The 22,893-nt window shown below is 49.9% G+C and overlaps 2 protein-coding genes across 3 annotated transcripts in view; one reads left to right on the top strand and one right to left on the bottom strand.

Annotated features, from left to right (window-relative positions):
* Nucleotides 1–7,154, top strand: part of LOC135546588 (coiled-coil domain-containing protein 150-like) — a 13,833-nt gene extending 6,679 nt beyond the window's left edge. The window contains exons 6-11 of the mRNA XM_064975149.1: nt 154–323; nt 4,034–4,101; nt 4,204–4,348; nt 4,472–4,591; nt 4,716–4,907; nt 7,065–7,154. Of these exons, the coding sequence (XP_064831221.1) occupies nt 154–323; nt 4,034–4,101; nt 4,204–4,220 (255 nt within the window). The 3' untranslated portion in view covers nt 4,221–4,348; nt 4,472–4,591; nt 4,716–4,907; nt 7,065–7,154. The remainder of the gene's footprint in view (nt 1–153; nt 324–4,033; nt 4,102–4,203; nt 4,349–4,471; nt 4,592–4,715; nt 4,908–7,064) is intronic.
* Nucleotides 7,155–9,321: 2,167 nt separating this feature from the next.
* LOC135546587 (endothelin-converting enzyme-like 1) overlaps nt 9,322–22,893 on the bottom strand; it is a 36,402-nt gene continuing 22,830 nt past the window's right edge. For both annotated transcript variants that reach the window (XM_064975148.1, XM_064975147.1), the window contains exons 7-18: nt 17,579–17,801; nt 16,524–16,622; nt 15,870–15,944; nt 13,625–13,728; nt 12,307–12,365; nt 11,836–11,887; nt 10,877–10,944; nt 10,395–10,519; nt 10,233–10,298; nt 9,769–9,864; nt 9,546–9,622; nt 9,322–9,433 (exon numbers count right to left, since the gene is read on the bottom strand). In XM_064975148.1, the coding sequence (XP_064831220.1) occupies nt 9,334–9,433; nt 9,546–9,622; nt 9,769–9,864; nt 10,233–10,298; nt 10,395–10,519; nt 10,877–10,944; nt 11,836–11,887; nt 12,307–12,365; nt 13,625–13,728; nt 15,870–15,944; nt 16,524–16,622; nt 17,579–17,801 (1,144 nt within the window). In that variant the 3' untranslated portion in view covers nt 9,322–9,333. The remainder of the gene's footprint in view (nt 9,434–9,545; nt 9,623–9,768; nt 9,865–10,232; nt 10,299–10,394; nt 10,520–10,876; nt 10,945–11,835; nt 11,888–12,306; nt 12,366–13,624; nt 13,729–15,869; nt 15,945–16,523; nt 16,623–17,578; nt 17,802–22,893) is intronic.

The raw sequence follows: 22,893 nt of genomic DNA on the forward strand, positions 1-22,893 counted from the left end.
TGGACAAACTGCAGGAGCAGCATGGGGACAAGGTCAAAGGGCTAGTAAAATGGTTACCCAACCTGGGTCCTGGAGAGCTACAGGGTGTATGCATGCTTTTGTTCCAGCCCAGCACTATCTCACCTGATTCTGCTCTTTGTGTTTGTCCTGTAGCTGTGTGAGCTGGAGAGCTGGCTAGGTGTGTCTCATCAGGGTGGGGGCAGTGTGGCTCAGACCCTGGAGAATATTTTGGCCTCCCACTCCCGTCTGCAACACAACACTGAGTCTGTACAGAAGGAGGTGGGGCGACGAGAGCAGGAGCTGGCCTCACTCAGGAGAGATGGGTAGGTGTCTGTCTGTCTGTCTGTCTGTCTGTCTGTCTGTCTGTCTGCCTGCCTGCCTGCCTGCCTGCCTGCCTGCCTGCCTGCCTGCCTGCCTGCCTGCCTGCCTGCCTGCCTGCCTGCCTGCCTGCCTGCCTGCCTGCCTGCCTGCCTGCCTGCCTGCCTGCCTGTGCCTGCCTGCCTGCCTGCCTGCCTCTGCCTGCCTGCCTGCCTGCCTGCCTGCCTGCCTGCCTGCCTGTGCCTGCCTGCCTGCCTGCCTGCCTGCCTGTGCCTGTGCCTGCCTGCCTGCCTGCCTGCCTGCCTGCCTGCCTGTGCCTGCCTGCCTGCCTGCCTGCCTGCCTGTGCCTGTCTGTGCCTGCCTGCCTGTGCCTGTGCCTGTGCCTGTGCCTGCCTGCCTGCCTGCCTGCCTGCCTGTGCCTGCCTGCCTGCCTGCCTGCCTGCCTGCCTGCCTGCCTGCCTGCCTGCCTGCCTGCCTGCCTGCCTGCCTGCCTGCCTGCCTGTCTGCCTGCCTGCCTGCCTGCCTGCCTGCCTGCCTGTGCCTGCCTGCCTGTGCCTGCCTGCCTGCCTGCCTGCCTGCCTGCCTGCCTGCCTGCCTGTGCCTGCCTGCCTGCCTGCCTGCCTGCCTGCCTGCCTGTGCCTGCCTGCCTGCCTGCCTGCCTGCCTGCCTGCCTGCCTGCCTGCCTGCCTGCCTGCCTGCCTGCCTGCCTGCCTGCCTGCCTGCCTGCCTGCCTGCCTGCCTGCCTGCCTGCCTGCCTGCCTGCCTGCCTGCCTGCCTGCCTGCCTGCCTGCCTGCCTGCCTGCCTGCCTGCCTGCCTGCCTGCCTGCCTGCCTGCCTGCCTGCCTGCCTGCCTGCCTGCCTGCCTGCCTGCCTGCCTGCCTGCCTGCCTGCCTGCCCTGCCTGCCTGCCTGCCTGCCTGCCTGCCTGCCTGCCTGCCTGCCTGCCTGCCTGCCTGCCTGCCTGCCTGCCTGCCTGCCTGCCTGCCTGCCTGCCTGCCTGCCTGCCTGCCTGCCTGCCTGCCTGCCTGCCTGCCTGCCTGCCTGCCTGCCTGCCTGCCTGCCTGCCTGCCTGCCTGCCTGCCTGCCTGCCTGCCTGCCTGCCTGCCTGCCCTGCCTGCCTGCCTGCCTGCCTGCCTGCCTGCCTGCCTGCCTGCCTGCCTGCCTGCCTGCCTGCCTGCCTGCCTGCCTGCCTGCCTGCCTGCCTGCCTGCCTGCCTGCCTGCCTGCCTGCCTGCCTGCCTGCCTGCCTGCCTGCCTGCCTGCCTGCCTGCCTGCCTGCCTGCCTGCCTGAGCCTGGCCTGCCTGCCTGCCTGCCTGCCTGCCTGCCTGCCTGCCTGCCTGCCTGCCTGCCTGCCTGCCTGCCTGCCTGCCTGCCTGCCTGCCTGCCTGCCTGCCTGCCTGCCTGCCTGCCTGCCTGCCTGCCTGCCTGCCTGCCTGCCTGCCTGCCTGCCTGCCTGCCTGCCTGCCTGCCTGCCTGCCTGCCTGCCTGCCTGCCTGCCTGCCTGCCTGCCTGCCTGCCTGCCTGCCTTGCCTGCCTGCCTGCCTGCCTGCCTGCCTGCCTGCCTGCCTGCCTGCCTGCCTGCCTGCCTGCCTGCCTGCCTGCCTGCCTGCCTGCCTGCCTGCCTGCCTGCCTGCCTGCCTGCCTGCCTGCCTGCCTGCCTCAGCCTGCCTGCCTGCCTGCCTGCCTGCCTGCCAGCCTGCCAGCCTGCCTGCCTGCCTGCCTGCCTGCCTGCCTGCCTGCCTGCATCTGCCTGCCTGCCTGCCTGCCTGCCTGCCTGCCTGAAGAGCCTGCCTGCCTGCCTGCCTGCCTGCCTGCCTGCCTGCCTGCCTGCCTGCCTGCCTGCCTGAGCCTGCCTGCCTGCCTGCCTGCCTGCCTGCCTGCCTGCCTGCCTGCCTGCCTGCCTGCCTGCCTGCCTGCCTGCCTGCCTGCCTGCCTGCCTGCCTGCCTGCCTGCCTGCCTGCCTGCCTGCCTTGCCTGCCTGCCTGCCTGCCTGCCTGCCTGCCTGCCTGCCTGCCTGCCTGCCTGCCTGCCTGCCTGCCTGCCTGCCTGCCTGCCTGCCTGCCTGCCTGCCTGCCTGCCTGCCTGCCTGCCTGCCTGCCTGCCTGCCTGCCTGCCTGCCTGCCTGCCTGCCTGCCTGCCTGCCTGCCTGCCTGCCTGCCTGCCTGCCTGCCTGCCTGCCTGCCTGCCTGCCTGCCTGCCTGCCTGCCTGCCTGCCTGCCTGCCTGCCTGCCTGCCTGCCTGCCTGCCTGCCTGCCTGCCTGCCTGAGCCTGCCTGCCTGCCTGCCTGCCTGCCTGCCTGCCTGCCTGCCTGCCTGCCTGCCTGCCTGCCTGCCTGCCTGCCTGCCTGCCTGCCTGCCTGCCTGCCTGCCTGCCTGCCTGCCTGCCAGCCTGCCTGCCTGCCTGCCTGCCTGCCTGCCTGCCTGCCTGCCTGCCTGCCTGCCTGCCTGCCTGCCTGCCTGCCTGCCTGCCTGCCTGCCTGCCTGCCTGCCTGCCTGCCTGCCTGCCTGCCTGCCTGCCTGCCTGCCTGCCTGCCTGCCTGCCTGCCTGCCTGCCTGCCTGCCTGCCTGCCTGCCTGCCTGCCTGCCTGCCTGCCTGCCTGCCTGCCTGCCTGCCTGCCTGCCTGCCTGCCTGCCTGCCTAGCCTGCCTGCCTGCCTGCCTGCCTCCTGCCTGCCTGCCTGCCTGCCTGCCTGCCTGCCTGCCTGCCTGCCTGCCTGCCTGCCTGCCTGCCTGCCTGCCTGCCTGCCTGCCTGCCTGCCTGCCTGCCTGCCTGCCTGCCTGCCTGCCTGCCTGCCTGCCTGAGCCTGCCTGCCTGCCCTGCCTGCCTGCCTGCCTCATGCCTGCCTGCCTGCCTGCCTGCCTGCCTGCCTGCCTGCCTGCCTGCCTGCCTGCCTGCCTGCCTGCCTGCCTGCCTGCCTGCCTGCCTGCCGCCTGCCTGCCTGCCTGCCTGCCTGCCTGCCTGCCTGCCTGCCTGCCTGCCTGCCTGCCTGCCTGCCTGCCTGCCTGCCTGCCTGCCTGCCTGCCTGCCTGCCTGCCTGCCTGCCTGCCTGCCTGCCTGCCTGCCTGCCTGCCTGCCTGCCTGCCTGCCTGCCTGCCTGCCTGCCTGCCTGCCTGCCTGCCTGCCTGCCTGCCTGCCTGCCTGCCTGCCTGCCTGCCTGCCTGCCTGCCTGCCTGCCTGCCTGCCTGCCTGCCTGCCTGCCTGCCTGCCTGCCTGCCTGCCTGCCTGCCTGCCTGCCTGCCTGCCTGCCTGCCTGCCTGCCTGCCTGCCTGCCTGCCTGCCTGCCTGCCTGCCTGCCTGCCTGCCTGCCTGCCTGCCTGCCTGCCTGCCTGCCTGCCTGCCTGCCTGCCTGCCTGCCTGCCTGCCTGCCTGCCTGCCTGCCTGCCTGCCTGCCTGCCTGCCTGCCTGCCTGCCTGCCTGCCTGCCTGCCTGCCTGCCTGCCTATTGCCTGCCTGTGCCTGCCTGCCTGCCTGCCTGCCTGCCTGAAAGCCTGCCTGCCTAGATCTAAAAGCCTGCCTGCCTGCCTGCCTGCCTGCCTGCCTGCCTGCCTGCCTGCCTGCCTGCCTGCCTGCCTGCCTGCCTGCCTGCCTGCCTGCCTGCCTGCCTGCCTGCCTGCCTGCCTGCCTGCCTGCCTGCCTGCCTGCCTGCCTGCCTGCCTGCCTGCCTGCCTGCCTGCCTGTCTGTCTGTCTGTCTGTCTGAACAACCAATGTATTTGTCAGACTGCAGGGTCAGAGAGCGATTCAGAGGCTACAGGCAGAGGTGGAGAAGCTCAAAGAAAAACTAAATGGTAACTACATCCATTAATGAGTCATCAACACACATGTACCCACAAACAGCTCTTAGCTTTTAATAGTCATATTAGTTTACAAAGATACATTTGATTCTCTAGCTGGAACCCTTGCATAAGGCCCTGGATGTGGCAAGGCTGGACAACAAGAAACTAGCCCAGAGTTTGGAGCAGGTTGTGTTGGCCAACGGCCCTCTCCAGGCCAACCTAGACCGAGCCAGAGACCCCAGAACACCATCATACAGAGGTAACTAACTAGGACTAATGTGGATAGTGGAGGTTTATTTTAGTGTGGTTTAATTATGTGAAAGCGTACATGGTTACTTAGCATGAATGTGGCATTTATGTCTAAATTCTGCATGTCTATCAGAGAGACGGAGCTGGCTGAGGCCAGAACAGAGATTGGTCGATGATCAGAGCATCTATAAAGCTTCAGATAAGGAAAGAGAGGGACTCTGTGAAGAGGTTGTCACAGAGAGAAATCTCAGAGGTACTGCACTCTCTCTCACACTCCATCATCAGTCAGAACTCTGAAGTATCATCCGGCCTCTTTTCTCATCACTCTTTATTTCTGTCTTTCCCTTCTATTTATGTGTCTCTCTCTTTCTCTTCAGTTGAGAAAAGCTCTTGAGGACTTGTCATCTAGGTCAGCTGACGTCTCCAGGGCAAATCGGGAGCTGCGGGAGAAGATGTCTGAGTTGGGGAAAGTGGTGTCCAATCGGAAAGCCCGTCTCAGAGATCAGAAGACACAGCTCAAGCAACACCTGGATAACAGAGCCACTCTGGGCATCTCTCAGAAAATAGAAGTATCTACAACACTGTCTAATATATCAAGTCAAAGTTTGTTGGTCACGTACACACTTTAGCAGATGTTATAGGGGATGCAGTGAAATGCTTATGTTACTAGCTCCTAACAATGAAGTATAATGTCAAACACAAATAGTCAACAACAAAAAACTGAGTGCACACAGTTCATCATGCAAATACAACAGAAAGGTGCTTTCCTCTCGTATCCCGTTATCAACTCTAACTTATAATGCCATGAGTCTGCAGTCCTCTCAGCTTTTAATGCTTTCGTTGTTTGGTGTTTCAGTGGTACTTCTTTACCACAGTTCTCCCAAAGTGACTCCATTAAACTCAATGAAAGATAGACTCTAGAGTACTAGAATGTGCTAAAATCACTGAGTGACTAGTATGTCTTAACTGCCTGTGAAGTTCAGAGAATTGTCCAATCTGTAGGAGTAGGAATTACAGCTATTCATTAACTTATCAAATATTTAAGTCCTCACACCCTCTGAGAAAGCCTCTTAGATCTAAAAGCACTATCGGGTAAATGTTTGGTTCTCTAGAGGGGGTTTAAAGACCTGAGAATTTTCTCTGTTGCAGGCACAGACTATTCGCATTTTTCAGGGAAGGATATTTCTAATAAAAAGGAGGTATTGAGTAAATTTGCTTTACAAAAATCTCTTTCTAATGGCGATTTAAAGTCCTCCACCTCTAGTTAACAAAGACGTGCAGAACTGTAGCTGGAAAAACATAATCAAGGCTGGAGCCATCCAATTTTATATTTTTGAAATACGGTCACGACTTTGCCCTGAGCATTTTTACAAGCACACACCTTATTGAAACATCTTGGTGGGAATGTTAAGCACAGTTATGTGAACCAAATAACTTTGTCAGACACTTTATGAAAATTGCCTGAGGTGTTTGTCTCAATGGGGTTATTCTGTGTCTTGTCAAAGAGAGTGGTGTTGTCTTACAGACAGTTAGCCAGTGGCTATGGGGATGTGTATCTGAACAGGATGAGAGTGGTGTTGTCTTACAGACAGTTAGCCAGTGGCTATGGGGATGTGTATCTGAACAGGGGATGAGAGTGGTGTTGTCTTACAGACAGTTAGCCAGTGGCTATGGGGATGTGTATCTGAACAGGGGATGAGAGTGGTGTTGTCTTACAGACAGTTAGCCAGTGGCTATGGGGATGTGTATTTGAACAGGGGATGAGAGTGGTGTTGTCTTACAGACAGTTACCCAGTGGCTATGGGGATGTGTATCTGAACAGGGGATGAGAGTGGTGTTGTCTTACAGACAGTTAGCCAGTGGCTATGGGGATGTGTATCTGAACAGGATGAGAGTGGTGTTGTCTTACAGACAGTTACCCAGTGGCTATGGGGATGTGTATCTGAACAGGGGATGAGAGTGGTGTTGTCTTACAGACAGTTAGCCAGTGGCTATGGGGATGTGTATCTGAACAGGGGATGAGAGTGGTGTTGTCTTACAGACAGTTAGCCAGTGGCTATGGGGATGTGTATCTGAACAGGATGAGAGTGGTGTTGTCTTACAGACAGTTACCCAGTGGCTATGGGGATGTGTATCTGAACAGGGGATGAGAGTGGTGTTGTCTTACAGACAGTTACCCAGTGGCTATGGGGATGTGTATCTGAACAGGGGATGAGAGTGGTGTTGTCTTACAGACAGTTAGCCAGTGGCTATGGGGATGTGTATCTGAACAGGGGATGAGAGTGGTGTTGTCTTACAGACAGTTACCCAGTGGCTATGGGGATGTGTATCTGAACAGGGGATGAGAGTGGTGTTGTCTTACAGACAGTTACCCAGTGGCTATGGGGATGTGTATCTGAACAGGGGATGAGAGTGGTGTTGTCTTACAGACAGTTACCCAGTGGCTATGGGGTTGTGTATCTGAACAGGGGATGAGAGTGGTGTTGTCTTACAGACAGTTACCCAGTGGCTATGGGGATGTGTATCTGAACAGGGGATGAGAGTGGTGTTGTCTTACAGACAGTTACCCAGTGGCTATGGGGATGTGTATCTGAACAGGGGATGAGATTGGTGTTGTCTTACAGACAGTTAGCCAGTGGCTATGGGGATGTGTATCTGAACAGGGGATGAGAGCGGTTCCGGACGTAGACACATAAGTTCTCTATTTTATTCTTGTCATGTTCCAGACTCTGTGTGATAGCAGGCCTCCAGAACCACCAGAGTGGGAGAGATGGAGATCCACCATGCAATGCTGGGAGACCAAGAGCAAGCTGGCTTGCATCGCAAGTGGATACAAACCTGGTGGGACATATGCGCTAACACACTTACACACACAACAAGATGTGCATACTGTAGAGTGCATACATACAGACAACTAACACACACACACAACTACTGGACCAAGTTACATGGAGAAACCAGCCCCTCACAGTGATCCCATTTATTTATTTAAAACATTGAACACCAAGAAATATGAGCGAGCACGAGCAGCCACGTATATGAGATAGCAGCCACATATATGAGATAGCAGCCACATATATGAGATAGCAGCCACATTTATGAGACAGCAGCCACATATATGAGATAGCAGCCACATATATGAGACAGCAGCCACATATATGAGACAGCAGCCACATATATGAGACAGCAGCCACATATATGAGACAGCAGCCACATATATGAGACAGCAGCCACATATATGAGACAGCAGCCACATATATGAGACAGCAGCCACATATATGAGTCAACAGCCACATATATGAGATAGCAGCCACATATATGAGATAGCAGCCTCATATATGACATGGCAGCTGAATGCTGAGAACTGTATGTGATGTCATCTTTTTATCTCAGTCTTAACTGTAAAGCTGGTTTTGAACATGCTGTTTTCAGAAAAAGAACTGTACAATTATAACTTATACATAGATTGTTCTTAATTTTAGATTCTTTATACAAAATTATAATATATTTTTTATATCACTGTACAAATGTGTTTTCTTTTTTTTCTCTGACTTGACTGGAGTCACAGTTTGTGTGTACAGCATGTAGATGATTTGTTATGACCGTGGAATATCAGTCATATTGATCCTTCCTTTGAAAGCTTCTTGGCTATGCAGACCAGGCCAGGGGCATTCATCAGAGTTCATCAGCGAGAGTATGTGCTGAAGGCCCCAGAGTTAACATAATCCAATAGGAAGGGCTCCGGGTCCATAATGTCAAATCGAAATGACTCTCAGTTGAAGTTGTCCAATAGGATAGATGAAGTTGTTCAACAGGACCATGTTTCCATCTTAGAAACACAGTCTTCTTGATAAAGAATCTATACTCTAGGGTGTGACAGTGAGACATGGGGTTGTGAGGAGTTTGGAGTATCCGGTGCATCGAGAAGCATAGTTCACCATGATGTACACTAAGGTAGGAGTAGAGGGATTAAGGGTTTAGTCGGACTAATCCATGATGTTCCATCACTATTCTTTGGCACTTTGGCCTCTGGACACACACTTAGCTACAAATCCTGAGCAAAAGGTCATTATGGATTCCACTCTCATTAGAAAAGGGACCTTCAAAACCGTACAAACACACACATACTCACAGTAACACCATTCCAATGATGTCCACAAGGCCAAGGCCAGACAAGAAACAACAGTCAAGACGAACAAGGACTCCACAGTGGAGACCACTTCTTTGTTCAGCCACTTGAGGGCAGCATGGCAGCACGGTGTCCACTATTTACCTCATAGAAAAGACTCACAAAAACATTGGCAACACACTGATCCCAGTGAGTACAGTCCATACTGGCCACTGTCATTCAGGCAGTACAATCCCCATTCCCAATCCCTTCTACACAAAGTTCTTGATAACACCAACTCTGAACCTGTTGCATTAAATTGGATTTAATAACACTTGACTACTGTCAAAAGTGATTCAAATAATTATAATGAATTGACATCTCACAACTCAAAACCAAAAAGGTAATCCCATGATACAGCACATCTGTTGTAAAAAATAGATGTATATCTACAAATATATAATTAAATGATATGCTTAAATGAGTGCTGACTTTTAAATAGGTACAGGTACTCAAATAGATGCAGGTACTCATGTTGGTGTAAGAGCTCCGCAATACTTTGAGCTAATATTCTATAAGAGAATCAGGAGCTCAAGCAGTAGAACATTGAGATGCCGGTACTCTGCTCTGGGGAGCTCCTGCCCAAGTCAAGCACTGGATGTCTACATGAGTAGACAGTGAAGTGATCATGGTTTTGCCTGGTGGTGATGACATTATTTGCTTGCAAATTCTGTGATAATAGGAAAAGGTAGTCCCAGGATTGAGATGCAAGTAAAAGTGAAACTGAACATAATGTCTGATAGGTTGGTTAGAAGAGTTTAGTTCAGGTCACAGGTAAGTTCTAGTTGTTGGTGGGTGGTGAAGTTCAGAGGTCAGTGTTTGAGGGGTCACCATACAGAACATTTGTCGACAGGGTGCATGGGGGAACCCTTTGGACAGTGGAACACTCGGGCAAACTCATCAAACTGGGACACGCTGCCAATCACCCTGCAGAGGTAGAGGGGATAGAGAGAGAACGGTCCAATCGGAGAGGGGAGTCATATTAGGTACGGCCTGTGATAGGCTGATGCACATCAGGAAAGTGAGGAAGTGTATGTACCTGTAATGCTCTGGTGCGTGCTTGTCAGTCAGTAGCTGCAGGTATATGGACTGAGACCGTCTCTTCATACACCAGTTCTAATAGGAGAGAGGAGACAGCAGTAAAGACCATAAAAAAATATCATCTTTACTCCAACTAAAAATAAAAAGATTCCCAAGACTAACAACAGTCTGTACGTAGTTGTTTGTGACTAACAACAGTCTGTACGTAGTTGTTTGTGTACCTGTGCGAAGGCGATGAAGAGTAGTTGTTCATGTGTGTATTTGAGTCCAGGGAGAGGTCTTTCTGGACCATGTTCTCTGATCCACTTCTGATATGCCTGGAGAGTGGGAGAGAGTGTAACAGAGGATTGGAGAGATGGATGGAGAGAAAGATATATGAGATTTGAGACCTGGGCTTACAAACATACTGTAGCTTGTCATTAGTCAACAGAGATAGTGATTGAGAACTCTATTTAATCTGTAACACTGAAGAGGATTCTGCTATATAAATGTTAAGGTCATTTCCGATTGAGCCGACATGCAGCGTTTACCGTGAATGCAGTCTTCGCTAGAGCAGGAACATTTCTTTAAAATGTAAATCACGCTGTAAAGCTGATCTTCCGTGATGCTGATTGAATAGAGCCCTGACAGATGGTAATCAATATTGATTGACAGCTAGCACAGCCTATTGGATGATTTCACTCACAAAGTAAGACAGTTTAAGGCCTCCCATATCTGCTATATTCTCCCCCAGAGTCAGACGGCCATTCACCTACAGACACACAGGGGAAAGATAACATTGCAACTCCCATTACAGGTGTGTGTGAGTGTCTAGTAAGCAGTGTAACAAGGTATGCTATGCACCCACCCGCTGGTTGTAGACCGTGAAGTTGTCGTAGAGTTTGACGATGCACTCTGCTTTCTTCTGAAACTTCTTGTATGACTCCTCCGTCCACCACTGCTTCAGGTTGCCATAGCGATCATACTGGCCCCCTAAGAGAAAGATTACATAATTTAGCATGGTGGTCACTATTCAGCCATGCTGCAAGGTACAGTTGTTGGCTATAACCTTTTACTCTCTTAAGTCATTTGACTGATTTCATTGGTTGGGTTAAGGGGAGGTGGGACTTCCATACCTTGCAGCATGGTCTGATAGTGACGACCCACTTAGATGGGGGGCAAGAGGCTTGAGTTAGGATGACCAATGTGGACAAAAGACATGAACCCCTTATTCAGAACTGATATTACACTGACATTACAGTTTTACTACTGTTAGGCTACTACTGGTCATGCCCCATTGGATTTAACATTTTTCTAGGACACGTGTAAGACAAAGAAGCGTTCTCTCACCCCAGTCATCATATCCATGTGTCAGCTCATGACCAATGATGGCTCCTATTCCTCCATAGTTCAGAGATCTAGAGGGATGAGGGAGAGAGGGGATGAGCTACTAATCACTTAGCATATGAGGACAACAGCTTAATGTATTTATAATAACACAAACTGAAACTTTTTATCAGCCTGCAGTTCTAACCCCTGTCCTGAAGGGGACAGTAGAATGTTACATGAATCATAATCTGACCCATTGAAATCATACCTAACTCTGTTAATAACTGAATAGAGGGAGAGTTCTGGCCACCTCTCCTTGACCTGGGTGGGTGTAGTCTGGCAGACCATGCAGATGGAGACTGATGCGATGCAGAGACTGCCAGAGGCCTGCGGCTATCCACATGACCAAGTCTGAAAATGACTTTCTGACAGGACGTCGATACCCTGCTGAGAGTTGCCCTCCAAACCTGAATAAACTAACTGGCTGAGTGAGGCTTCATTACCTGGGGCCTGATAGCAGCGCTGGACTAGCCTCAGTCTTCATGGCAGGTTAGGGCTACTGCAGTAATAACTCCAGGGAAAGGTACCACGATCACGCACACACATCTAATATCATATTCCATTCATCAGTATGCATGGGTGGATGCAGCGGTCGTTTATGTGGAGTGGTGGTGATCACTTCTAATGGAATAAGTATGTGAATAAATAATACCGTGCTGTGGGGGTTCAGGGTTGCACTATAGCTGTGATTGTGTTGTGATCATTAAGGGAGAGGAGAATGGTTTGGAGGTAGAATACGAAAGGTAATGTAAGGGGAAAGTAATGGTGTATAGGGATTGTCCTGGACAACTACAGTACAGCGGGTGCAGACTTTTATTCCAGCATAGTAGGCTACTAACTAACGCACTCGAAACAACCAATCAATGTCTTGATTAGCAGATGATTAGTTGAATGACTTCGAAATGTTCAGTTGTACTCACTGTGGAAACTCAGGGTCGTACAGCGTGGGCTGAAGGATTCCAGCGGGAAATACTACAAGTAAAGAAAGAGATGATAAAGAGTCGGGTAGATAGAGGGAGAGAAAGGGAGGGAGGGAGGGAGGGTAAAAAATGAGCTCTTGTGGCTGATGGCTGTGTTTGTCTGGCTCTCTCTGTCCTCTGCTGCCTGCTCTGTAACTCACCATTGATTTTTCTGTGAGGTAAATTTGATCCACGAGGCAGAAGCAGACACCAATAGAGGCCAACGTTGGTGGAAAAGTGAGGGGAGATGACAAAGTGTGTGTGGGGTAGAGGAAAGTGAGGGGGGCCGGTGTAAGTAAGTGAATGCAGAATACGTGGGTTAGGGCGTGTGGGTACCTCATCACATGGATGGACCAGAAAGAAAAAGAGGGAGTGTGTTATCTTGAATATACTGAGAGCATTGCTGTGCTTTGGGATCACACACTGACTCACCCATTTGATTCTTGTTTGGGAGATAGTAGGCATTGAGGGCCTGAGGGGGAAGGAGCCACCTGAGAGGGAATCAGGGGTTTATTAATCCTACATTCACTAAACATCTTCAAACAACAAGAGACACAGACACTTCTCAAGTGTCACAGGCAATTTATCTCAAAACTTGAGATATTTTAAGGTGAAATCATTCAATATTTTGTCCAATATTGAGAGTTCCTGTCTGCACAAGAAAACAGTTCCTTCATCATAATCTTTTTAAATCCAGACACATTGATTTGTGTAACTTTGAAATTCAGAGATGCCCCTGTTCTGGTGGGAAAGACAAATGGCCCTACGGCAGCGGAGAGATGGGGACACGGATGGAGGTATGAGGACATGTTTTCTCTGCAGAGGGAGATAAGAATCATGAAAGGAGTGTATTTGTGATAAAGGAGGAAGACATGATTTGGCAGTACAGGGTGGAGGGCTTCAGCTTGTTTGGACACAAAATCAGTTTTGAGTTCTGTCCTAGGAGCACATTTTAAACAGTCACGCTGTCAGGATTTGGCCAGGGTTGTTCCGGGTTTTGGTCACTAGATGCCCCCATTGTGCTTTTTGACCTTATGTTTTTTCCCTTGTTCCCCATTATTATTTGCACCTGTGCCTCGTTTTCCCTGATTGTATTTAAACCCTTAGTTTCCCTCAGTTCTGTGCTCTGTGTTTGTATGTTAGCACTCAGCCCTAGTGTTCTGTGTATTCTTGTCGATTCCGGTGGATGCTCTTGTGGAGTTCTGTTTTTGAGGATCTCTTAAGGCTTTTTTGTGCTATTCCTGCCATCTTTTGGATTTACTATTTTTGTATTGAAGGACTTCTCCTTTTTACTTTATTAAATACACCGTCTTAAGTACTGCTGTGTCTGCCTCATCTTCTGGGTTCTGCTGACTATTCGTGGCTCAGTTGGTTAAGTGACTGTTTCTCACTCCGGAGACCCAGGTTCGTAACCGGGTCCTGACAGAAAAAGTAAAAAGGAGAAGTCCTTCAATACAAAAATAGTAAATCCAAAAGATGGTAGGAATAGCACAAAAAAGCCTTAAGAGATCCTCATAAGGATTCATAAGGTCAAAAAGCACAATGGGGGCATCTAGTGACCAAAACCCGGAACAACCCTGGCCAAATCCTGACACACGCAAAAGACAAGCTTATGGTATCTTCAATCACTTCTATTACTCTTGTCATAAAATGTCATGTTTTGTGTCAAGAGGTGCATATCATTTTGAATCTGTGTGTAGTTGTGTTATTGTGACACTGAACATCTGGAGCAGTTGAAAGCATCACTCACGCAGTCTTGTCCACCTGCTTGTGGATCTTCTTGACAGACATCTTGATGTTGAACTTGATGCTGTTGAGGATGTTTTTGAAATAGGTATTTTCATCCACATCAAACTGGATAACAAATAACAGGGATGGAGAGAGAGTCAATAAGAGCAATAGGGGGAGAGAGAGTACGTCTGTGAGGGAGTAAAAGTTTGACATTTTTTAATGTTTTTTTTAGGGGGTGGATCAGCTTTAATATTGCGGATAGATTGTAACTTCCATCAATGTAATTGTCTACATCATTTCCAGTCCCCAATATATTTTAGGGATTAATATGTATTTATATACAGTGCTGTGCAAAAGTTTTAGGCAGGTGTGAACATGCTGTAAAGTAAGAATGCTTTCAAAAATAGACATGTTAATAGATTATATTTATCAATTGAGTAAATGCAAAGTGAGTGAACAAAAGAAAAATCTAAATCAAATCCATATTTGGTGTGACCACCGTTTGCTTTCAAAACAGCATAAATTCTTGTAGGTACACTTGCACAAAAGTCAGGGATTTGTAGGCATATAGTCAGGTGTATGATTAAACAATTATACCAAACAGGTACTAATGATCATCAATTCAATATGTAGGTTGAAACAATCATTAACTGAAACAGAAACAGCTGTGTAGGAGTTATAAAACTGGGTGAGGAACAGCCAAACTCAGCTAACAAGGTGAGGTTGCTGAAGACAGTTTACTGTCAAAAGTCATACACCTTGGCAAGACTGAGCACAGCAACAAGACACAAGGTAGTTATACTGCATCAGCAAGGTCTCTCCCAGGCAGAAATGTCAAGGCAGACAGGGGTTTCCAGATGTGCTGTCCAAGCTCTTTTGAAGAAGCACAAAGAAACGGGCAACATTGAGGACCGTAGAAGCAGTGGCCGGCCAAGGAAACTTACTGCAGCAGATGAAAGACACATTGTGCTTACTTTCCTTTGCAATCAGGAGATGTCCAGCAGTGCCATCAGCTCAGAATTGGCAGAAAACAGTGGGACCCTGGTACACCCATCTACTGTCCGGAGAAGTCTGGTCAGAAGTGGACTTCATGGAAGTCTTGCGACCAAAAATCCATACCTCCGATGTGGAAACAAGGCCAAGTGACTCAACTATGCATGAAAACACAGGAACTGAGGTGCAGAAAATGGCAGCAGGTGCATCGGACTGATGAGTCAAAATGTGAAATATTCGGCTATAGCAGAAGGCAGTTTGTTCACTGAAGGGCTGGAGAGCGGTACACAAATGAGTGTCTGCAGGAAACAGTGAAGCATGGTGGAGGTTCCTTGCAAGTTTGGGGCTGCATTTCTGCAAATGGAGTTGGGGATTTGGTCAGAATTAATGGTCTCCTCAATGCTGACAAGTACAGGCAGATACTTATCCATCATGCAATACCATCAGGGAGACATCTGATAAGCCCCAAATTTATTCTGTAGCATGACAATGACCCCAAACATACAGCGAAAGTTATTAAGAACCATCTTCAGTGTAAAGTAGAACAAGTAGTCCTGGAAGTGATGGTATGGCCCCCACAGAGCCCTGATCTCAACATCATCGAGTCTGTCTGGGATTACATGAAGAGAGAGAAGCACCTGAGGCTGCCTAAGTCCACAGAGGAAATGTGGTTAGTTCTCCAAGATGTTTGGGCCAAACTACCTGCCGAGCTCCTTGAAAAACTGTTCAAGTGTATATAGACGAATTTATGTTGTTTTGAAGGCAAAGGGTGGTCACACCAAATATTGATTTGATGTAAATTTTTCTTCTGTTCAGTCACTTTGCATTTTGTTAATTCATAAATATAAACTATTAACATTGCTGTTTTTTAAAGCATTCTTTCTCAGCATTTTTTCACACCTGCCTAAAACTTTTGCACATTACTGTATATACATACATACACAAACCTACATACATATATATATAAACATGCATACATATACACACATACATACATATACACATATTTTTTATAATATTCCTTCCTTTATTATTCCCCAAACCCTACCACCCATCCCCCAACTGGAGTAAACTATTAAATAATAACACTTAGGCTTCTACTTCCTACTCACATACTATACACATTTTACAGCCACAATCTATTTTACAATGGTTATATTTGGTTTGTTTTTAGTTTTGGCCTTCCTCTATTTCTGATGTCCATCCAGTTTGATTTCTATTTGCCATATATTTGTAACTGTGCTATTTGACAAAAGTAAAGGTTGTCTCACCCCGTACTCCTGGTCTATGAGCTCTGGTTTGAGGAGGAAGTCTGGATAGCCTGTCATCACCATCATATGCTGCAGCTGAGAGAGGGAAGGGAGAAAGGGGTCAGAGAAAAAAGAGGGGGAGAGAAAGCGAGAGTGAAAGAGAAGAGGGGGAGTGAAAAATAGACTGCACATATTTATCTGCCTTATCCTTCATAGACCACAGACGCAAAAGCAGACTGTTTTAATGGGATTATACTGGAGACCCTAAAGGGATCAAGACCTTATATTCTGAAATGATTAGACAACATTCTCAGATAGGGATTTAATAAACCCGTATTAGACAACATTCTCAGATAGGGATTTAATAAACCCGTATTAGACAACATTCTCAGATAGGGATTTAATAAACCAGTATTAGACAACATTCTCAGATAGGGATTTAATAAACCAGTATTAGACAACATTCTCAGATAGGGATTTATTAAACTAGTATTAGACAACATTCTCAGATAGGGATTTATTAAACCTGTATTAGACAACATTCTCAGATAGGGATTTAATAAACATTATTAGACTGATCCAGAATAAAATAACCCCTGCTTTCATCCTAAATGGTAATACGGCAGGCCTACAGTTATATATTTGGTTATATATAAGGTAGTGTGGAATCCTGACCTTGGCCCTAGCTGCCTCCTTGGTCACCTCATCCATCCAGTCCAGCTCTTGCAGCCGGAGGTCCAGTGAGTGCTTTATGTCCTCTACCAGCTCCTGTACCTGTGGGAAGATAATATGGTTTGGAGGTTAGAGGTCAGTTGTCAAAAGGTTCGATTGGGAGTGGGCCAGAGAGATAGCTATATTGTGTACGCCCAATGCCAAATAGACCCGTCACCCCCTGCTCCTGCCCCTAGGCACTTTTCATAGATCTGAAACTGAAAGGATGGGTTAGCTGTCATATGTAGGAAATTCCAACATAAAGTGCCTATGGCTAGGTTCTGGGGTTGAGGCTAGGTTGGCATTGAACACAACAGAGGGGGAGAGAGGGGTGAGACAGAAGGAGGAATAGAGGATGAAGAGCTTAAATAAAGAGAAGGGTAAGAGGGGTTAGAGATGCCATTGGAAACCACATCCCCTAGAATGAAGAAGACAATATATAGAGGCAGACTAGAAAAGAGAGGGTTAAGGTGTGACGATGGAAGAGTGGGATGGAGAGAGAGAGAGAGACATTTTCAAATCTAAACAATTACAGAAAGTAACAAAGAAAGAGAGACAGTCAGAGACAGAGGGACAGAGATAGAAGCTGCCCTACGTTGGCCCTGCTGTGAGGAGAGATGAAGAAATAGAGAGACAGAGATAGAAGCTGCCCTACCTTGGCCCTGCTGTGAGGAGAGATGTAGAAACAGAAGGACAGAGATAGAAGCTGCCCTACCTTGGCCCTGCTGTGAGGAGAGATGTAGAAACAGAAGGACAGAGATAGAAGCTGTCCTACCTTGGCCCTGCTGTCAAGGAGAGATGTAGAAACAGAAGGACAGAGATAGAAGCTGCCCTACCTTGGCCCTGCTGTGAAGGAGAGATGTAGAAACAGAAGGACAGAGATAGAAGCTGTCCTACCTTGGCCCTGCTGTGAAGGAGAGATGTAGAAACAGAAGGACAGAGATAGAAGCTGTCCTACCTTGGCCCTGCTGTGAAGGAGAGATGTAGAAACAGAAGGACAGAGATAGAAGCTGCCCTACCTTGGCTCTGCTGTGAGAGGAGAAGTGTTGCTTGACGAAGAGTGCTCCCAGGGCCATGCCAAAGTGTTTGTTAGCCTGGGTGAGACACAGCATCCCCAGCTCCAGCTGACGCTCCGTACCATCAATCTCCCGGGAAAACTCATGGATGGTACTTCGGAACGCCGTGGACAGGTGTTCACTGAGAGCTGCTACAATCCGCCACAGCATGTAGTTATGGAGAACCCTGGCAAGAGAGGGAGGAGGTAGAGAGAAGGGGGGAACAATGAGTTGTAGTTTTTAAGAAGCCTTTTTTGTATAATTAAGGAGTGCCCCTACAGAGATTCAATGTAGAATCCTCTGAAAAAGAGAGAAGCAAAAAATATAGAAGGGGGAGACAGAAAAGGTGGACAGAGAGAGAACGAGGGGGAGTAAAGCAGAGGAGATACCAGCAGGTTAGAGAAGAGGAGAGACCGAGAGTATCGGTGGGGGGAAGAGAGGAGAGATGGACAGCAAATGAAAAGAGTCCAGGAGTGACTCAGACGAGTAGAAGTAAAAAATAAAATTAAAAAAAAAATATTTCATTCATGTATTCAAATGTTATTTTCGCTTCTCAGTAAAGTAAAGTTGTATTTAATGCGTTGAGGGATCCCACAGAATGAACATACCATTCTGTCCTCAGGACAATTGGCCCTGTCTCCTACTGCGAGACTTTGCTCCACGTGAAACGCTTTTTGTTTTCTGTTTTTATTTTTTACACGCGTGCTGCATATTAAATCCAAATTGCTTTGGCAAGGCAGCCCCAGTGTCTCGCCAACAAAGCACTTCGGAAGTGAAATTAATTGAGAAGAGAGAGGGAGAGCGAGGAGGAGGGAGGGAGGAAGGAAGGAAGAAGAAGACTCTGTGTCCTTGTTCTTTTATACCTCTTATAATCAGTACAGATCAGTATGTTGTAGGTGTGGCAGCTTCGCTTGGTTTTGTGTGTGTGTGTGTTTGAGTTTGTTTACATGGTTGAATAAAAACACCTGTTTATTCATTTGTTGCAGATGACTTGTTTGCAAGGGGCATAGCTAGAGTATGTGTGTGTGTGTCAAAATCTAATCCCAGATAGAGCTGGTGCATGGGGTGGTGGGAAGATTTAGGAGACCTGCGAGATTAGATGGAAATAGCTTTAGTAAAATGTATTCTAATGATCAAACAATAGCACTGAATCACAATGGGATGGGAATTAAAAATCATGAGAAGACTGGATTGTAATGGAGCCCATTATTAAGACAGAATACAATGTCCATCCAGAATACCTGCAGACATTACCTTCTGTAATAATGGTCGTACAGCTTCTACCCCCAGTCTAACTTCACTCTTCACACAAACGCACACAACCACATTCATACACACTTCTCATTGAGGTGAGTGTGAGTGATAGAGTGACAGACGGATGAGCAGAGAGAAAGGAGGGAATGATAGGGAGAGGAGGAGAGGTTGTAAAGAGACGCTGGTGTTGTCATTAATGTTTCAGCCTCATTGGACATCAACTCATCTGGTTAATGGGATTGGAGGCAGTTGTCTGGGTCTTGTCAATAGAACCCAGCAACATGGGGGGAGAGAAGGGAGGGAGGAGGAGGGTGGGGGAGAGAAGGGAGGGAGGAGGAGGGTGGGGGAGTGAGGGAGAAAGTGTGGGGAGAGTGAGGGGGAAGGTGGAGGAGAGAGGGAGGGAGAGGGTGGGGGAGGGTGGGGGAGAAGGGAGGGTGGGGGAGAGAAGGAGGGAGAAGGAGGGTGGGGGAGATAAGGGAGGGTGGGGGAGAAGGGAGAAGGGAAGGTGGAGGAGAGAAGGGAGAGAAGGAGGGTGGGGGAGGAAAGGGTGGAGGAGAGAAGTGAGGGAGAAGGGAGGGTGGAGGAGATAAGGGTGGGGAGGGAGGGTGGGGGAGAGAAGTGTGGGAGAAGGGAAGGTGGAGGAGAGAAGGGAGGGAGAAGGAGGGTGGGGGAGAGAGAAGGGAGGGAGGGAAAAGGAAGGTGGGGGAGAGAAGTGAGGTAGAAGGAGGGTAGGGGAGATAAGTGTGGGAGAAGGGAGGGTGGAGGAGAGAAGGGAGGGAGGAGGAGGGTGGGGGAGAGAAGTGAGGCAGAAGGAGGGTGGGGAGAGAAGGGAGGGAGAAGGAGGGTGGGGGAGAGAAGTGAGGGAGAAGGAGGGTGGGGACAGAGAAGGGAGGGAGAAGGGAGGGTGGAGGAGAGAAGGGAGGGAGGAAGGAGGGTGGGGGAGAGAAGGGAGGGAGAAGGAGGGTGGGGGAGAGAAGGGATGGAAAAGGAGGGTGGGGGAGAGAAGTGAGGGAGAAGGAGGGTGGGGGAGAGAAGTGAGGGAGAAGGAGGGTGGGGGAGAGAAGGGAGGGAGAAGGAGGGTGGGAAGAGAAGGGAGCGTGGGGGAGAGAAGTGAGGTAGAAGGAGGGTGGGGGAGAGAAAGGAGGGAGAAGGAGGGTGGGGGACAGAAGTGATGTAGAAGGAGGGTGGGAGAGAGAAGTGAGGGAGGAGGGTGGAGGAGAGGGGAGGGAGAAGGGGGGAGAAGGAGGGTGGGGGAGAGAAGGGATGGAGAAGGAGGGTGGGGGGGGAGGAGAGGAGTGAGGGAGAAGGAGGGTGGGGGGGGAATGGAAAAGGAGGGTGGGGAAGAGAAGGAGGGAGAAAGGAGGGTGAGGGGGGAGGGTGGGGGAGAGAAGTGAGGGAGAAGGAAGGTGGGGAGAGAAGGGAGGGAGAAGGAGGGTGGGAAGAGAAGGGAGGGTGGGGGAGAGAAGGGAGGGAGAAGGAGGGTGGGGGGAGTGAAGGGAGGGAGAAGCAGGATGGGGGAGAGAAGTGAGGGAGAAGGAGGGTGGGGGAGAGAAGTGAGGGAGAAGGAAGGTGGGGAGAGAAGGGAGGGAGAAGGAGGGTGGGAAGAGAAGGGAGGGTGGGGGAGAGAAGGGAGGGAGAAGGAGGGGGGGGGAGGGTGGAGGAGAGAGGGAGAAGGAGGATGGGGGAGAGAAGTGAGGGAGAAGGAGGGTGGGGGAGAAAAGGGAGGGAGAAGGAGGGTGGAGGAGAGAAGGGAGGGAGAAGGAGGGTGGAGGAGAGAAGGGAGGGAGAAGGAGGGTGGAGGAGAGAAGGGAGGGAGAAGGAGGGTGGGGGAGAGAAGGGAGGGACAAGGAGGGTGGGGGAGAGCAGGGAGGGAGAAGGAGGGTGGAGGAGAGAAGGGACGGAGAAGGAGGGTGGAGGAGAGCAGGGAGGGAGAAGGAGGGTGGGGGAGAGAAGGGAGGGAGAAGGAGGGTGGGGAGAGAAAGGAGCGAGAGAGAAAGCGAAAGAGAGAGAGATGGGACGGGACTACACAGGGTTTAAAAAGGAATATGTGCAAGCAAATAACTAGAGAATTAAACTGAGGGTGACAGAAAGAAGAAGCCCACACACAAAGGAGGCCTTGTAAAAAGTGTAAGTGTGTGTGGAATTGCTTCTCCACTCTCCCTCTGACTGTGGGGCTCTGACACATGGATCTGAACTGTCTGAATGACAGGAGGGGAACACATTTTTTTTAAACATTTTTATTTTACCTTTAACTAGGCAAGTCAATAAGAACAAATTCTTATTTTCAATGACGGCCTAGGAACAGTGGGTTAATAACTGCCTTGTTCAGGGGTAGAACAACAGATTTTCACCTTTTCACCAGCTCAGGGATTCGATCTTGCAACCTTTCGGTTACTAGTCCAACTCTCTAACCACATACTGTTCTAGAACACAGTGTCTGTGTGTTTTCTTTTCTTTCACTGTCTGTCACTCTTTTGCCACTCAGCAGGTTGAGAAGCTCAGAGTTCTCACTGTGAGAACAGACTAAGACTGTATGCATTCCTGCAAGTGTGTCTATGAGTGAGTGTGTGTGTCTGCCCGCCCCCTCTCTCCAGGCAGTATGTGGTGTGAGTGACAGTAACCCATGGTGGAGGCCACAGCCCAGCGTGTCCAGAGCCCAGATAAAGACCTGTTTCTGGGCTGCATTAGTGACCTCCCAGGGCCTCTCAGCTCTGCTGCTCCATAAAGCAGACAGATGTACGGCTGGCCTCCGTCAAACACCTCTGTCACAGCCTCACCCCCTGCCTGGCCCAAATGTGACTGTGTGTGTCCTAAAGAGGTGTGTGTGTGTCCTAATGAGGTGTGTGTGTGTCCCAAAGAGGTGTGTTCCTCTGTCTGTGTGTGTTTCTCTGTCTGTGTGTGTGTTGCTTTGTCTGTGTGTGTTGCTCTGTCCGTGTATGTGTTCCTCTGTCTGTGTGTGTGTCCCTCTGTCTGTGTGTGTGTGTTCCCAAAGAGGTGTGTGTGTGTGTCCCTCTGTCCGTCTTTGTGTGTTTATAAGAAAGAGAAAGAGTGCTTGTGAGCGGATGTGTGTGTCTGGGCGTGAGTGTGTGGTTGTTTATATCAATGGGATCGCTCACATGTAGGTGTGAATGTTCGAGAGCATCTCTCTCTCTCTCTCTGTGTGTGTGTGTGTGTGTGTGTGTGTGTGTGTGTGTGTGTGTGTGTGTGTGTGTGTGTGTGTGTGTGTGTGTGTGTGTGTGTGTGTGTGTGTGTGTGTTCGTGTATGTGTGAGTAGCTGTGTAATGGGAGACTCATAAAGAGCAGTGGAGAGACCCCACACTGAGAAGCACAGGGGCATTTCTCATCACTTATGCAAATAAACAAAGGGGTGCACAGTGGGTAGTGGTAGGAACAGGAGTCCGCCTGTGTGTGTGAGGAAACAGCGACGCTAACCTTTGATTAAAAACAGATAATGGAGAGAGAGAGAAAGAGAGAGAGAGAACAGATGAGCAGATGAGCTCCCGCATTTTTCAGCATGTTTTTTTAGAGTTAGATAAACTTGGATTTTTCACCAAGGACATATACAGGGTACTACCCTCCACAACATAACCTTCACTCCAAATCCAAACTCCAAACCTACAATGTGATTTTGGACAAGATGACCTGGAACCATTCTTACTACCAAAGATTCTTATTTCCAAGCTATACAGCAAATTCTCTGACAAACGAACAACAAAAACCTGAAAACACCATCCAACCTGGAACTGAGTGAGTCATGCTAAGCCTGAAGCTACTTTTAAAGCCAAGAAGAAAAACACATTACAATGATATATTTTACTTTTTAAGGACTGAATGCTAAGTTACGGCTACCAAGCTTGCTAGGACAGAACATATCTGACTGTAACTTCAATTAGCACTGAGGTGTGAAGCGAGAGGTGTCAAATCCCTTGAGCCCAACAATGGCAGGAGAGTTGCACAGCCTTCCCCACCCAAATGCAGAGGCCTTTGAAGCCCCCTCTCGCTGTTCAGAGGTCATTACAATACAG

Source organism: Oncorhynchus masou, chromosome 9 (assembly GCF_036934945.1).
Source record: "Oncorhynchus masou masou isolate Uvic2021 chromosome 9, UVic_Omas_1.1, whole genome shotgun sequence".
NCBI lineage: Eukaryota > Metazoa > Chordata > Actinopteri > Salmoniformes > Salmonidae > Oncorhynchus > Oncorhynchus masou.